Source organism: Rhodnius prolixus, unplaced genomic scaffold (assembly GCF_049639745.1).
Source record: "Rhodnius prolixus isolate KJV_2025 unplaced genomic scaffold, Rpr scaffold_1, whole genome shotgun sequence".
NCBI lineage: Eukaryota > Metazoa > Arthropoda > Insecta > Hemiptera > Reduviidae > Rhodnius > Rhodnius prolixus.
In genome coordinates, this window is record NW_027411581.1 from 64,409,938 (window position 1) to 64,425,336 (window position 15,399).

A 15,399-nucleotide genomic window follows, 5' to 3' on the forward strand; every position below is an offset into this window, starting at 1 on the left:
TGGCGGATGCTATGTCAAAACCCACATATTTGGACTTCAACATGTACATTCCTGGAGGAAGCTCAAGATCTAGACGTTTACAAATTGAAAAATCTTTTCTTTTTTTTTTTATTTCATAAGTAACTGTAAAAATAAGAAATGAACGAATGGTGATATACTCGTATTTACTGGGTAATTGATTCCCAATATTCGCTACAAAATAAATAGTTTAACTCAGCAAATTATAATTTATTATTGAATAAATTCATTGAAAATAAATATTATTAATGTATTCAGTTTACTTTACTGAAGAAACACATAGTTCGAATAGGAAATTACGTCATCGCTAGAAGCTTCAACAAATGGAGAGCAATGATCCAGAAAAAATTATCGTAAGAACATTCTTATTAGTGATCAGTTTCACATCCTAATTTTCTCAAAATTCAACAATTTAGGACTTGAATTTGGGCAGAATTTAATAATACTTTTGAACCTATTTTGTTGAATAAGCTCTTCAGCAACGTGATATTACGCAACGATATAGCGCACTGAGGATTTCTATGAGCCGCTAACAAAATAGGTTGAATTAGGATTTAATTCCTAATTCTTCAACCATTATCCTGAATTGCTACTGATCTCTCATGTAAATTGGTGAGAAAATGTAGAATATTTATGATTGTCTATAATCTTGATCATAAGAAATTTGTATTTGTTGCAATAAATAACAAAAAAATCAACCTGTTTTAAATGATCATTTAATCAGATTTTTATAAATTATTTTGATGCTGAAAAATTCATTGCATAGGTGAAGTTAACAGATTTGCCTCTATTTATTCCAATCATTTTAACCCTTTTTCTGTAAAATCAAAACATTTCAATTTTTATTTAACCTAAATTTGATGTTGGGAAAGGAGTACAGGAAGTTTAAAACGTCTTTCTATCATAATTTTTAAGAAAAATTGCAGATAATAATGTATTAATAGTTATTCCACTTTTATTTCCATGGGTGAGTACCAATGCACTCTATTGGCTGTTAGCCAAATTACAACTTAAGAATTCCAGTGTTTAAATTTGGAGCATTTCTCTATTTTTGATTAGATTATTTATTTATTTTGGAACAAAATATTAAAAATTAAAATTACTTAGTATTTTGTGTACTTTATATAACAACTTAAGTGTGGTATTTAAGTTTTTAATGTATACAGCATTACTTATAAAGGGTAAAGATAATATCTATTGAAACAACTCTTACGATCTAAGAAAGCCTTCCTTTTTTAGTAGTCAAACAAAACAAAACAAAATCTTTGTAATATCTTTCTTCTATAATTCTTCAAGCTTGTTCTGCTGGCTCAGTTGTGGTATGTTAAGGCTAAATTCTGATATATTTCAAAGAGAAAGTGCCTCCCTTGTGACGTAACATAACATATGTATTTGTTATAAAACATTTCAACTACTCCAAATTAGTTTTTTATACATTTGATTTAATCTAAAATCAATACTGTAAATAATTTTCCAAGTTCTGAACGTTCGATTGTAAATACAATACAGGGTTTATTTTACTTACAAATGTTTGCACTAAAGTTTCATACATTAGAAAGTATTTTAGGTTTTCAATTGTTTACTTCATGGATAAGCTGCACTATTGCTCGTGAGTAAATACTTTTATATATGAATTCTGCTGACCTAGTACTTTTAATTTGGGGCAATAGGTACGATTAGATTGAAGAGGAGTGAAATCGCAGATAGTTTAGCTAACGAGGCCACTAAATAGCAATACTCAATCTAAAAAATACCCTCCATCCAAACTAAAAGTGATTTTAAAAGGTATGAGTTACTTAGAGTGGATGGAAATTTATAAATAAGTCAAAATTTTGCTATTATTTTAAAATTAAAGTGTTCGAGACTTTACAATACAATAAAAACCATTCTTTCTCTTACTACGCAATGTTCTATTTAAGTATTAATCATATTTATTCTGCCCATAACTTGGAACCCCAGAGCTCTTGTTGCTCTACAGAACAACCTGATGCCTCTCTAATGCCCTTAACAATCCAACTTACTTATGCCAGCCGATCTTAACACATCGCATCGATATTAATCTCACATACCAAACAAATCAGACTTTTACGGCTAAATAAAACTGACGAACACTAAACTATAAATTCTGTGCTTCAAAATCACGCATAGAGTTGCCACACTTTGGGAAATCATTAAAAAGTAAAGTATTCATAAAACACAAATATACTAATTTGCCAATTTATATAAATTTTATTGATCATATATTTTAAACGATTTTTCGGAAAGCAGCCCAAAAATATGTAACAAATAAATAAGAACAATCGGCAGTTGTTGGCTCAAAGTAGAGAAAAGAAGGCCAAAGTAAAAATCTGTTAAGACAAACTTGTCTTTTCAGTTTTTTTTACTGCATTAAAGACATTAATAATCCTAGGTTTGTTGAACTACATCTTTTTATTCAATCAGTTTTGATTTATTTAGACAAATAAACAACTTGGCGGTATTTTTTTCAGTTTTTTTAATTTGAAAGTGGCGCTAAAAGTGGTTATTCCTTATTTGTCGTTAAAGGGTAAGATCGTTATTTGAATGATTAAAAATAGCAATTTTCTCTAATATAATACGCGAAATATTCTTTAAGTTTGATGTCACATAACAGATTGAACACAGATGCAATATTAAAAGTGATTTGAAAATTTAGTCAGCACTGTAGTGATTGGGTGGGTGTGCGTGTGTTTTTGCTGTTCCCCGGTGCAGTTCACTTAAATGTTTTAATAAGGAGAAAAAAACTCTTGTTTTAGGGTCAGTAATATCAGGAATCCAGTTCCAAAACATGTCAACGTCACCGGTGGTTGTTGCAGCTACAGCAAAACACACCGCAACAGTTGGGTTTTATCATTGTCTTTTTTTTTTTACTTCATAAATACTTTGTATTTTATTTTTATCTTCACTTATAATTGTTACAGATAATATTTTTGCACGGTTTAGGAGACACTGGGTAAGTAAATACTGCTTGGCCGATAAAATCTTGTTTATTTTGTGCTCCCAAGAAACTATTTGAGCTATGTTTACTTTCTCACAGGCATGGATGGGCAAGTGCAATTTCAGCAATACGACCTTCTTTTACTAAGGTTATATGCCCAACAGCGTAAGTTTTAATCTTTTTTTCGATTTTTGGCGAAATATTTTCCTTATAGTCGGCTGTGGAACCCTTTTCTTACAATTTTTTTGTGTTTTCTAGGCCAACTATGCCTGTCACACTTAATAGTGGATTCAGAATGCCATCTTGGTTTGACTTAAGATCATTAGACGCATCTGCCAATGAAGATGAAGCAGGAATTAAGAAAGCTGTGGAAAATATTCATGCAATGATAGAAGCAGAGGAAAGGGCAGGTCAGTACATATTGTCTCCTGTCGATCTACTGAAATGTTGTCGTAGAACGTGATCGTATAGTTAAGTTGGCCTTCTTAATTAATTTATACGCTTAAGATACAGTCTGACGTAATTTTTATAATATGTAAAATTTTCCACTGTGCGGATTAGTGTTAATCTCTTTATGAGTGTCGAACTAAGAATTTCAGCACAAAATTATCTAGAATTTTTAAGTGTGGTAATACTTGTAATCAATTTAAAAAGAGAGCGCCTCAAATTATAATACAAATGATAGGAAAGGACCAAAATATGTTATTTTATACACCGTGTAGTTTTTTCCCTCATTGTGTGCATTAAATGCAATATATTTTTGTAAGGCGAATCTTTAATAACTTCTAAAGTATTTTACTCAGCGTTATCGTGGAGGTTCTGAGATAATTAAAAGTTATGTAATATTCTTCTTGATAAGCTCAATAATCAATGAAGAAACCAATTTGCCAATAGTTTCTTGTAATTATAGATTTAAGGAACAAGTTCAAACCAAATAGATGTTGGCTTCAATTTTCGTAATTATTATAAAGTCAAAAATGATCGTAAGATTTATAATTTACAAGTTATTCTTCATTTACTTAATCCCACAAAACGGAATCGCACTAAAATACAAAAATCTACATCTGGGCCTCAATTCCTAAACCTGGCAGATACGTAATTTTGATGCTTTATATTCCACGGTACTTGTACAGTTTTATTAAAAACCAGAATCAAACATTTTATTAAAATATAATCTTCATTAATCATTCCATGAATTAGGAAAGGAGTTCGTTAGCAAAAAAAGCGAACTCTAATTGAAGTAAAAAAAAATACTGTAAATATTTAGGTATTAAATGACTTCATGAGTTAGCGTAAATAAATAAGGATTTTGATAATAAGATAAGCATCCGCAAAATAAATACTACCTCTCCATTTGTATTCAAAAAAAAAAATATATATATATATAACATGATCGGACAGTATCCTCCTCTCTTTGAAGGTAAGTCTTGGGTAACTTTGTGTGTTTAGGTACTCGTCCAAGGGAATTTATTTAGTAGGCAAGTTGAAAAACAGATCCTTAAAAAAGTAATCCTGACTTTTATGTACATACAACCGATTAGAGGCTGTCCACAAAGCTATTTTTATACCATTCTAGCTGTCAAATACATTTTAAATTTACCAGAACAAACTATTGTAGATTTAAACTGAAAGCTATTTGTCCAACGTACTTTGTATCCTATGTCCTTTGTGAAAAAAAAAAAATTGAAGAGAAAACACTTCTAAGGTTTATGTATTATAGATATTATAGAACAAATATCTACTTAGCCAATAAATTGATATTTTCTCAGGGATTCCTTCAGATAGAGTTGTCATTGGAGGATTCTCTCAAGGAGGAGCACTCGCGCTTTACTCTGCATTTACCTACCCACGTACCCTTGGAGGAGTCATGGCACTCTCTTGTTGGCTTCCCTTACACAAACAATTTCCAGCGGTGAGTAAGATCAAATTACCCTTGGTGGCAGAAAGTACTTGGCGTTCCTGTGTAAGATCCTAGCCTAACAATAAGGCAGAACACTTACACAGGGACATCTACAATTCTTACATAATCGTACATACGAGAGTTGGCACAAAAGTTGATTTACGCACATTGGATTTAGCTAACACAGTAAATAGGATGAAAAAAAATAATTGCCATTTCAGTCGTGATACATTTATTATGCCGAACTTTCGCCCTAGGGACTAGGTCATCTTCAGGGCTAGTTTACAAAGTAATATTTTACATTTTACAGTGTTGGTGTGTCTTCTGTCTTGTCTGTTCATGTCTCAACATGGAGTTCATGTTCATGGACAAGACAGAAGACACACCAACCCTGTAATGTAAAAATATTACTTTGTAAACTAGCCCTGAAGATGACCTAGTCCCTAGGTTGAAAGCTCCGCAGAATAAATGTATCACGACTGAAATGGCAATTATTTTTTTTCATCCTATTCAAACTATGAATCAGTCACCAAAAATAATGGAACAGCAATAACACACAGTAAACTTTAGCTCACCATTATGCTAACTTATTTTTTTGTGTGTGTGTGTGTGGTACAATCTATGTTCATAGAATTGAATGGATTTTACGCATTTTGTCGGTAGTTTATTTATTTTTTTTTTTTGACAAAATAGATTTTATAGTACTATTGATTGTTTTATAGGCTGCCATTGGTAATAAAGCGACGCCAATAGTTCAATGCCATGGCGATTGTGACCCGCTTGTACCCTATAAATGGGGTCAGATGACCGCTTCTCTTCTTAAACAATTTACAGCCAAGTCAGAATTTAAGACAATCAAAGGACTTGGTCACAGTTCCAATGATGAGGTAGTTATAGTTTTTTAAAGATGGACGAAGAAAGAAAACATCATATTAATTTTCCTAACTGCTTTTTTTTTTCTTTGTATTCACAGGAAATGGCATTTTTGAAAGCGTTTGTTGAAAGGATCTTGACTTCAGAATAATTACAAAAGCTTTAAACGCCACTATAAAACTACAGTAAGAAGATAAAGAACTCCTTAAATTAAATATTAATCATTTTCCTTCCATCGTGGCTTATTTTCTTATTAAAAATACATTTAGTTTACTTCCAGTACACAATTTATAACCTTCCATTGTAAAAGGGCAGCTCTCTTTTTTAACTTGTTTATACAAAAAAAAAAAAAAAAACATTTAAATTAATTCTGTTCAGATAGTTTTAAACCAGGATCTAGTCAAAAAGTTTTTTTGGATTAATTCCTATTAACAAAAAAAAATACATTCCTTTGTACACTGTATATTTAATGGCACAGAGCTTATTTTTAAAAAACCTATTATTCTAGCAATAATTACAATACACTTTAAAAAAAAGTGATTTGTTCACAGTTCTTCTTTAATCCCACTTCTGTGGGATGTTTTGTAAATGAATTGTACTTTCTTTTTCTTTATTAAAATTTTTTTTAACCCTTATCATTAATATTTTTTTGTAGCTGGAGTGGGCAAATTGCTCATAGAATTGTCTAAAATATGCCGACTTCAACAACAAAAAAAAAACTTGTAAATATTACAAATTAATAATATCTTGAAAATATAAGAAATACGTTTATATAATAGATAACTCTTCGAACGTAGTATGATTTATTTTTCATTTTTATTTATTGTTAGAAAATAAAGTATGAAATATAAGAGCAAAATTAACAAAAAAAAAGTATTTTCAATCCTAAAGTACCAGCTAATATAACTACTATTGTATTACTTATTAACTTCTTTACTTACAAGCAATTCTTTAACCTTCAAGCGGGTGCGCGTATCTTACAGATAAACTTTGGTATTTTTAATTTTTTCTATCAATAGAAGGAATGAAATTAAATAAATAACATCTGTAATTATTAATAATGGAAATAACAAATAAAAAAGGCTCAGAAAACGACAGTACTTTTTATTTTTTTCAAGCCAATAAGTGTAATTTTACCATCACCATGTTCAGCCACTAGACTGTCTGTAAGCTTTCGCAGATATTTCCTCCTCGTATCTGAGATATAACAATATTCTTATAAACAATGTTGACAATAGTTCAATTAGATGGACATGTATAAAAAAAAAAATAATAATTGATAAGTCTGGAATCTTACTCGATTGGTCGTAAGTACATGTCAGGCACGGATCGACAATTGCAAAGAAATTACCCAAACAAGATTTTTACTGAAGAAAACTAGTCATGTGGGTGTAGCATTGTTTAAAAGGGAATGCACCCTCCGTCACTAAACTGCGATTATTTTAGTCTTAGTCTGTATCTGTGAGATATTCGGTACCCGCTGGAAGGTTAACTTCATTGCTATAGGGCAAAACATTTAAAGTCAAAATAAATTTAACCTTCTAAGTACAAGAGGAATTATCAAGTCTGATTTTCCTCAAGGGCTCCGTTATCCTCCTGCTATCATGACATAACTGACTTGTAAGAAACTACCAACACGCAAATTGAAACTCTAGAAATAAAATTTTAAAAACAAAAAACAACGCACTGGTTCCTCAAATTGAAACTCTAGAAATAAAATTTTCCTCACCATGATCACAAAATATAAAATTTTTAAATTAAAATTCAAACTATAACATTCAATTTCGCCAATCTATACTGGTCAGTATGGGTGCACCTTATTAAGACAATATTCTCATTAAAAGTTCTACTTTTTAAATACTCTTTTAGACCGTTTAGAATAACATATCCAATACCAGAACTTATTCCTTCAGTGAAACAATAATCACCATTGCTGACAAAACCTATGACAGTTCTAGAACAGGTATCCTTTATAGTATCACAAGATGGTAGCCACAATGAGCGCATTTTTTCTGAATGCTCATCAATCCATTTAATCGAGGAATTTTCTAATACTACCTGCTTGAAATCTTTACTGCTGTCAGACGGTAGAGCTTGTTCCTCCCTTTCGGCCACTTTAGCTTTATGGCGCTTTCTAGCCAAATGTTTTAGAAGTTTCTGATGTTCAGTGCGTAAGTTTAATCTAAAAACAACAATTAACATTGTATACTCAAAAACACTAAGTTAAAAATTTGTTAATTCAAAGTTTGAAAATGATTAACTACAATTAGCTCGTAGCTATTAATCAAAAAGAATATACATAGCTAGCTACATGTATGAAAGAATAAATGGAATAATAAGCTAAGGTTTTAAAATTAGTTTATTATTTTTATTGTTTGAAATTTACGTTTGGCTAAGTATAGTACAGAAAACTTGTAAACCCAAAATTACCTTTCTTGATGGTGTTCGTCCTTTCTAGGGCTTTCTTTAGGGACACATTTTAGATCAGTTTCATGTAATAAACAAATGTGAGAATTTCTATCTAATTTGCCCTTTCCTTTTAGATCTATTCTCACTGGTATCAAGGCACCTTTGGCAACATCAATTTCATTCATAGAGTTAACACAATCTAAAGTACGTTGTTTTAAACAGCTTTCCAATAAACCCAAGATCTTTTTATTCCGCATTACATAGAATTCCTCTAATCCGTCCCAATCTTTTGATAATACTGACCAAGGACAGTGAAAAGGAGTAGGAATATTCAGTTTGATATAATTACGTCGTTTTGCCGGAGGTAATCTGAAAGAAATAATAAAGTAAATCCATTATAAGCCGAAAAAAGAACTAAATATTTCATTAACTAAGTACTACTATATCCTCAGATATTGTACGCCTTATAAAAAATAATAATGTACCTAAAAAAAATTTCGGTAGCTTCAAGGCGATTTTTTTTTTCTTCTGTTTTCCCAGTAGTTGTGTCTGGTTGTTGATGGATTGGATGATAACTAAACTCTCTGTAAAACGCTTCAGCTTCTCGTAGACCACCCGTTCGTGCTCCAGATAGTACGAACGATAACCAGAGAGGCATTGCATAACCACAAGGACTTATCACATCCCAACCACTTCCGTATCCTGTCAAAATGTTCAGAAATAGTTAAAATTTCAAAAAGAGAGTTCTTACTGGACATGTGGAAAATCTTGTAGGTCAACCAGTGCTGCGTTATATCGTTCATTTCATCCGCCATAGCAACCTTGTATTTTGCAATCTTTATTTTGGACCGGTTACAGATTTTTGACTTTTTAGAAGCTTTAAAACAAAGAAATCATGCAACTCTGATGATGGATCAAAGTAAAAAACAGATAAAAACGATAAAGTAATGCCTATTTTTTCAGGCGAGCTTTACGTCCAACTACCAAATTAGGTGTCGTGGACGTAGGCGACTAGCAAACATACTGTTCTGTAAATTTCTCATATTAACCATTAAATAAAATCCAAGGCCTAAGACTGGGAATCGAACCCACTAAACCAACAATACATCTTAGCTTTACAGGTCTCTCCTCTAACCTCTCGGCTAGCGTGGTGCCTAGATCAAAATTAAAAAGAAAACAGTTTGCTATTCGGGATAAAATCAGCAATAAAGATATTTATATATCTACAAAGCTTAAAAAATGTCGAAATAAGATCATAAGATAAATCTTTAGGGCTCCTAATTTTGTAGTTGGACGTAAAGCATGCCTTCTGCGAAAAAAATAAGCATTACTTTACTTTTTTTACTTTACCTAATCTTTTGCTTGACTCCTGACTTCCTGGCCTTTGAATTAAAATGACTGGCAAACATGGTACATCTTCTGTTTGATTCTCTTCCACAGATTCTACTTCTAATCCAGGCACTAACTTTTCAGATCTCATTCTGTTTATTTGCTCCGTGCTTGGTTTCATTTTGGTAACTGTATCTCGGACAGAATACGACCATAAAGGACTGTCTAATTGGTTAGCTTCCAATGGTCTTTCAAAAGGTTTTAACTCATTAGTTGCTGTTAACAACATATATTTTACCAATTACGTGTACATTTACTTGGTGTACAGTTGTATACAAACTTTACTTACAAGAAGTATGTACAGCTTTCCTTCTGGAACTAGGCATATTAAACCTGGGATCAATTATAGTAAGTGGTAATACAAGTCTTGGTGCTAGTTGTGCGGGAGAATAATACTGTTTTATCAGGGACCAAACGTTTTGCTGGGCGTCACAAGCTACTTTGGCATTCTTACATTCACCTGAAAGAGACAAATATTAAGATTGGTTATTTTTTCTATTTCATCAGGCCTTTCAGAATTTTCATCAAGGAAATGTTTTTGCTACGGAGATATCACCTATAATAATCAAAGATGGACAAAAAATAAATTTAATCAGTTTGTATTCACTGCAATGCTATCAAAAACAGAGAACTACAGTTCATTAAGATCATTTGTTTTAACAAAGATGCAGGGGGAAAAAAATTACTACAATGGATTATTTAAAGCAACTAAAAACAAATCTAAAATTTCCGCTTCTTCAAGTAGCAAGAAAACAGAATAAGATTTGTGATATCAAAATTGATTAATAATAATTATTTTCATTAATAATATACATTAAACTGTTAAGCAAATAATTTTCGTAATGATAAACTAAAATAGGTAAAGAATGTGTCCAAGTATTTTTTTAGTACTAACCAAAATAATAATCGTTAACCCAATCAGAGCCTTCTTTTTTAGCTCGCTTATCTAAGAAAATGGGTGTAAGACTTTGCGAAAGTACAGCTTGTGAAAGAGGTCCAGTAAGTCGGAACCTGTTCAGAGTATCCTTGAGAATTATAAGTGAAATGCCACAGTTGTTGGTATACTTAGGAGTTCGGCTATATGGAACGTTTCGTAATTGAATCTTCTTCATTTCAACTTCTTTGGTAACTAAAACCAGAGATGACATAAAATTACAAAACCATTGAATTTATGAGAAGAAATGTACCAATAATTTGAAGCCAATATTTTGCGAACCTTCTTCACTAACATCCATACTTTCTTCTGTTTGCACATTGGTCAAATTAAACGTAGAAATAAGCTCTTGAAGTAATTCTTCAAAGAATCCAGGATGACTCCATAACCATAGAGATCTTGTCGTTGAGTCATTAATTATTGGTTTCCATATAAAGCTTACTTCTCCAACTGCTCCAAAAGGATACTTACCAGCCTTATAAAACATCAACGAACCTTCTCTAGATCCGGAAATTGTTGCCTGTGCTGCAAACGTCAAACCAGTTTCTGCACTGGTATGTCTTGTAAGACTAGAAAGGAGAGTTTCTTCAGCACCAGCAAGTTCTATGCAGTTGTAGTAAGAGATATCCTGAAAATTTAAATTAACTTAAAACTAGTTTGTTGGGGAGGAGGAGTTGACAAATTTACTTTTTCTAGATGAGTTTAGGCACCTCTTTTATCAGTGACTGATATTATATGGACAGTTCGAAGAGTTCTAAGTGAGAAAGGAAGGTTATATTCGTTGTGATTAAGTAAAAGCGGCTGTTACCGCTGTCTTTCTGACAGTTTTAATATCTAGACAGAGTAGTAATAATGTTTCACAAAATTACTAGAATGATAAATTGCATAAATGTAATAAACATTTTGCAATTATGTATTTGCATGATAGGTCCTTCCTACCAGTTTTGTATTTATTTTTGTTAATAAAGATACTCAAAGGTTAACCTATAACCAAAGGAGATTGAGCTAATAATATTTTTCCTTATGCACAAAAATGATTACATTTGCAATCAAAAATTAAATTTTATAATCTAACAAAAAAACAAAAAACTTTACTTACCTGTAGCAAACAATGATTTGCTGTTGCTCTATAGCAAGCCCTATAACTTTTATCATTGGGTGAGAGAGGTACTCTGTACCCCCACTTATTTACCATTTTAAACCTAAAATGTCAATAAATTTTTCATTAAAAATAAATACTAAACTGAGGCAAAAATGAGAATAAGAGTTTTATCTTTACAAAACCTTTTGGCATGCCAAATATGTGTCTCCAACCATATATGCTCTCTCTGCCTACGGTTGTATTCATTAAGAAGTTCTTTTGGTCTTCTTCTATATTTTCTCCTAGGAACTTTTGAAGGACCTTCTCTCGTATTGGACTTTTCTCGCTAGTTAACAAAGTAAGCACAGCACCAAATATATGAGTAAATAATAAACTTGTACAGTAAAAAAAACATCAAAATTAGCGGAGACATCAGATTTAACACAGCTTAAACTTATTGTAATTGGCAATAGTAAATAGCAGCACTGCAAATAATTGATAAATAACGCTGCTTAAACAATAAACATTATCTTCGCATTTCCTTTATTTTCATCACAGTATTTCCTATCTCAAAATAGATTTATCCACTTTTCCTCTTGCTTGCACTACTTATCTAGTTGGAAGCTATTATCCACTCTTATCAATAATTAGTTTATATTTGATTCAATAACTTACAAGAACAGCATGCAATTCTCGGAGCCTTTTTGGTATACGCTTAATGTTGTGACTCATTGCTCTTCTCTTCATATGCTTTGGAAATGATCTCATTTCTGCGATTGCACCGCTTGGAGTTTCTAAAAATATAATGAGATAATTTCAAGTGATACATTCACGCAAAAATAGGGGGAAAAAATAAATCTTTAGGAATACTAGACTAGATAAACAAACTACAGGGAAGTAAACTACCACTTCCTTAGAATAGGCGTTCCATACAATCTTATCATACAATCACCTACAATATTCACGCACATGTCGGCCTACGAAGGCAGTTGAAGTGTAGAACTACTTGGGTTGTCAAAATATCTTATCATCACGTACACTCATTCACGCTTTACAGAAGCCTATGTCTTTGCTGTCATCCTCACAAATCTTATCTAACTTACCAATAACTTCAGTAAGTGCGGTTATCTCTTTTAATCTGGCTGCGACAAAGTCACCCACATTTATAGATGGAGGTAGATTCTGACGCCCTCCCAGAAGAGAATCGTATTGAGGTCTAGATGTTGAAGATTCCATTTTTTTTAATAAGATTTACCTATTCCAAGGCTTTCTTGAGTAATACTTAATCATAATAATACACTAAAGACTCATGACACTTGATTCTCTACTCTCTTTTTTTCGTAGACGTTTTTCTGGCTCTGTTTCTATGAACTCGCACAACCGACAACACTTGCCGCATGGAATCTAAAAATCACCGCCAGAGGAGCATAGGAGGTAATAACCTGACTCCAGTCGCTAGCAAGCCCACAAGTGATGCTATCTGTTGCTCATCGAAAGAAATACACATCAAGGTATTTTATTTGGTTGTTTATAACACCTAATTATTACAACTTAATACTTTTAAAGTAAATTATTTTCATTGATTTCCCTTTTCATTGTTTCAAAAAGCAATCTTTTAGTTTTAAAATGATTTATTAGAAAATAAAAAAAAATATTAAAACGAAATCTTAGCTGTTACTGCAGAATTATTATTGAAATATACCTCCACATTCCAAGCTTTATTAAATAAATAATTGAATGAAAAATAAGGCAAGTGAAAATTACTTTAACAATATTCAACTAAGATAATTATAAAATTAATTTTAATAGGTTAATTTTGGGTCTTTGCCTTACCTTTTTATTATTGTAAAAATAAATTACTTGAATTAATCAATTACTTAATTGTCTTGAACATAATTTTTTGAAAATTATTTCTAATTTATCATGTTTTAAGCTTGCTGTTTTAATTTAAACTATTACTTAATTTGTTTATTGTTTGTGGTTGAAAACAAAGAATTTAGCCTAATTAAATAGTGTATTATATAAGTTATCGTTAGTAAGGGTTACGAGAGTTCTAACCTTATCAGCATTTTAAAAGTTATTTGTTATATTTAGTGTCGATAATTATTATTCTATATAGCATTCGGTTAAATCATTCATTAAGACATGTCTAACATTATTAGAAAAATTATCACTAGTGCTAATGCACCTAAACCTGTTGGACCTTACAGGTAAGTAAACAAAACATTTACTCTTCTGTAATTTATTTAATTATATAGGACGGCTTTGAATATAAACGTGTAGCAAGCAGATACGAGAATACACACTTCAAGGAATGTGCTACTAGATTATCAGAATAGTTTGTAGCAAACGCTTGGTAATTGAATAACCCAAATAAATTCTCTACCTTGTCCATTTTTTAAAGTCTATCGAAAAACAAGGCTTGTTAAAAACTTGCCTGATAGATGGTCACAAATTGCTGGTACTTTTCTAAGTGTTCATTATAACTTGGAAGAATAGATTCTCCTGATATTTTCGGTTACTAGAAATCTGAATCCCATTATGAAATCAATTAATACAGTTAGTATGTGTTAACTACCGTTGAAGACCTCTCCTCATAACTTCTGACGTACGCTTGTTCAGCACCAAGACTGCCCTTAACATTGTTATGCTATTGACAATTGTATTGGAAGCATTTAACATTCATCATTTAACTCTTTGATTTTATATGTTTAATAGCCAAGCAGTGCAAGTAGGCCAAACCGTGTATGTATCAGGATGTCTAGGCCTAGATAAGGACACCATGAAACTTGTCTCTGGTGGAGCTGCTAACGAAGCTAAGAAAGCAATTGAAAATCTTGAAGCTGTTTTAGTCGCCGCTGATTCTTCTTTAAGTAATGGTAAGCTGAATGTGATTGTAATTTTTATTTGATCTATGATTATTAAATATTGCTAATGTAAAAACTTTTACTACATCCAAAAGTAGTGACATAGAATGAAGCTGAACTATTGAAGTTAGAATTATATATATTATAATTTCATATTGGCATATCGCCTCATAATGCGCTTTAAATACTTTTTTGTTACTTAGCTACTTCTTCCTAACTGCTTTTACCTAACTACTTCTCATTCCCAGAAAACGAATATTATTTTTGTAATATCTGAAGCATAAAGTCAAAAACAATGAAACTCTTTATATTGTCACCTTATTATAAATTACCAATCAATTTTTATTCATTGATTTATATTGATTTCCATTTTCAGTTAGTAGTTTTTGTACTAATTTCTACTTACCTTAACTTTTTGTTACTTTGTTTATAGTTGTTAAGACAACAGTATTGTTAGAAGATATAAATGATTTCACTTCAGTTAATGATGTTTACAAGACTTGTAAGTTGATTAGTATTTTCTTTCAAAAAAAATAGCTATTGATTTTTGGTACAAATAAATAATTATGAATCTTTGTTACCTTAGATTTCAAGGAACCATTTCCAGCAAGAGCTTGTTATCAAGTTGGGAAGTTACCTCTGGTAATTTCTTCATTTTTTTTAAATTATTTTAATTCGAAGTTCAAGAATTTTAATCATTAACCAAATTTCTAAACGTTTTAACAGGGTGCAAAAATAGAAATAGAAGTTATCGCAATATCTGGGCCATTGGAAACCAAACTGTAGATATATAAACAACATTTGAAATTTGTTGGTTACAGAAATATTATTATTTTTAAAAAAAGTACATTTGCTTTTATCCTTATTTTACTATTTGTAAACAATATCAAAAATATAAAAATATTTCCAAATATATAAGTATGAAGCAAAAAACAAAAAGTATTTTTTTCCCCGTACGAAGAAGGAAAAATA

General features: G+C 31.2%; 3 protein-coding genes across 6 annotated transcripts; 2 read left to right on the forward strand and 1 right to left on the reverse strand.

Moving 5' to 3' along the window:
* The first annotated feature begins 966 nt into the window (after positions 1-966).
* On the forward strand, positions 967-6,844 carry Apt1 (Acyl-protein thioesterase 1). Of its 2 annotated transcripts, none has more exons than XM_074112523.1 (8): positions 967-985; positions 2,793-2,875; positions 2,958-2,989; positions 3,074-3,139; positions 3,233-3,384; positions 4,744-4,886; positions 5,597-5,761; positions 5,848-6,844. In XM_074112523.1, exons 1-8 carry the CDS (start codon positions 982-984, stop codon positions 5,896-5,898), a joined length of 696 nt encoding a protein of 231 aa, XP_073968624.1. In that variant the 5' UTR covers positions 967-981; the 3' UTR covers positions 5,899-6,844. The 2 variants fall into 2 exon arrangements, with proteins under 2 accessions (XP_073968624.1, XP_073968623.1); XM_074112522.1 differs by lacking the exon at positions 967-985 and adding an exon at positions 1,418-1,627.
* On the reverse strand, positions 6,364-13,542 carry Pop1 (POP1 ribonuclease P/MRP subunit). Of its 2 annotated transcripts, none has more exons than XM_074112516.1 (11): positions 13,394-13,542; positions 12,236-12,354; positions 11,764-11,906; positions 11,579-11,681; positions 10,762-11,107; positions 10,441-10,674; positions 9,835-10,005; positions 9,507-9,761; positions 8,642-8,858; positions 8,178-8,525; positions 6,364-7,929 (listed from the first exon to the last, which is right to left on the reverse strand). In XM_074112516.1, the coding sequence occupies exons 2-11, from the start codon at positions 12,326-12,328 to the stop codon at positions 7,512-7,514; spliced, it is 2,328 nt and encodes a 775-aa protein (XP_073968617.1). In that variant the 5' UTR covers positions 12,329-12,354; positions 13,394-13,542; the 3' UTR covers positions 6,364-7,511. The 2 variants fall into 2 exon arrangements, with proteins under 2 accessions (XP_073968617.1, XP_073968616.1); XM_074112515.1 differs by lacking the exon at positions 13,394-13,542 and adding an exon at positions 12,664-12,798.
* UK114 (reactive intermediate imine deaminase A homolog UK114) lies at positions 12,932-15,366 on the forward strand. 2 transcript variants are annotated; one of them, XM_074112525.1, is made up of 5 exons: positions 12,932-13,071; positions 14,279-14,439; positions 14,861-14,929; positions 15,014-15,069; positions 15,154-15,366. In XM_074112525.1, exons 1-5 carry the CDS (start codon positions 13,034-13,036, stop codon positions 15,211-15,213), a joined length of 384 nt encoding a protein of 127 aa, XP_073968626.1. In that variant the 5' UTR covers positions 12,932-13,033; the 3' UTR covers positions 15,214-15,366. The 2 variants fall into 2 exon arrangements, with proteins under 2 accessions (XP_073968626.1, XP_073968625.1); XM_074112524.1 differs by lacking the exon at positions 12,932-13,071 and adding an exon at positions 13,564-13,770.
* The last annotated feature ends 33 nt before the right edge of the window (positions 15,367-15,399 follow it).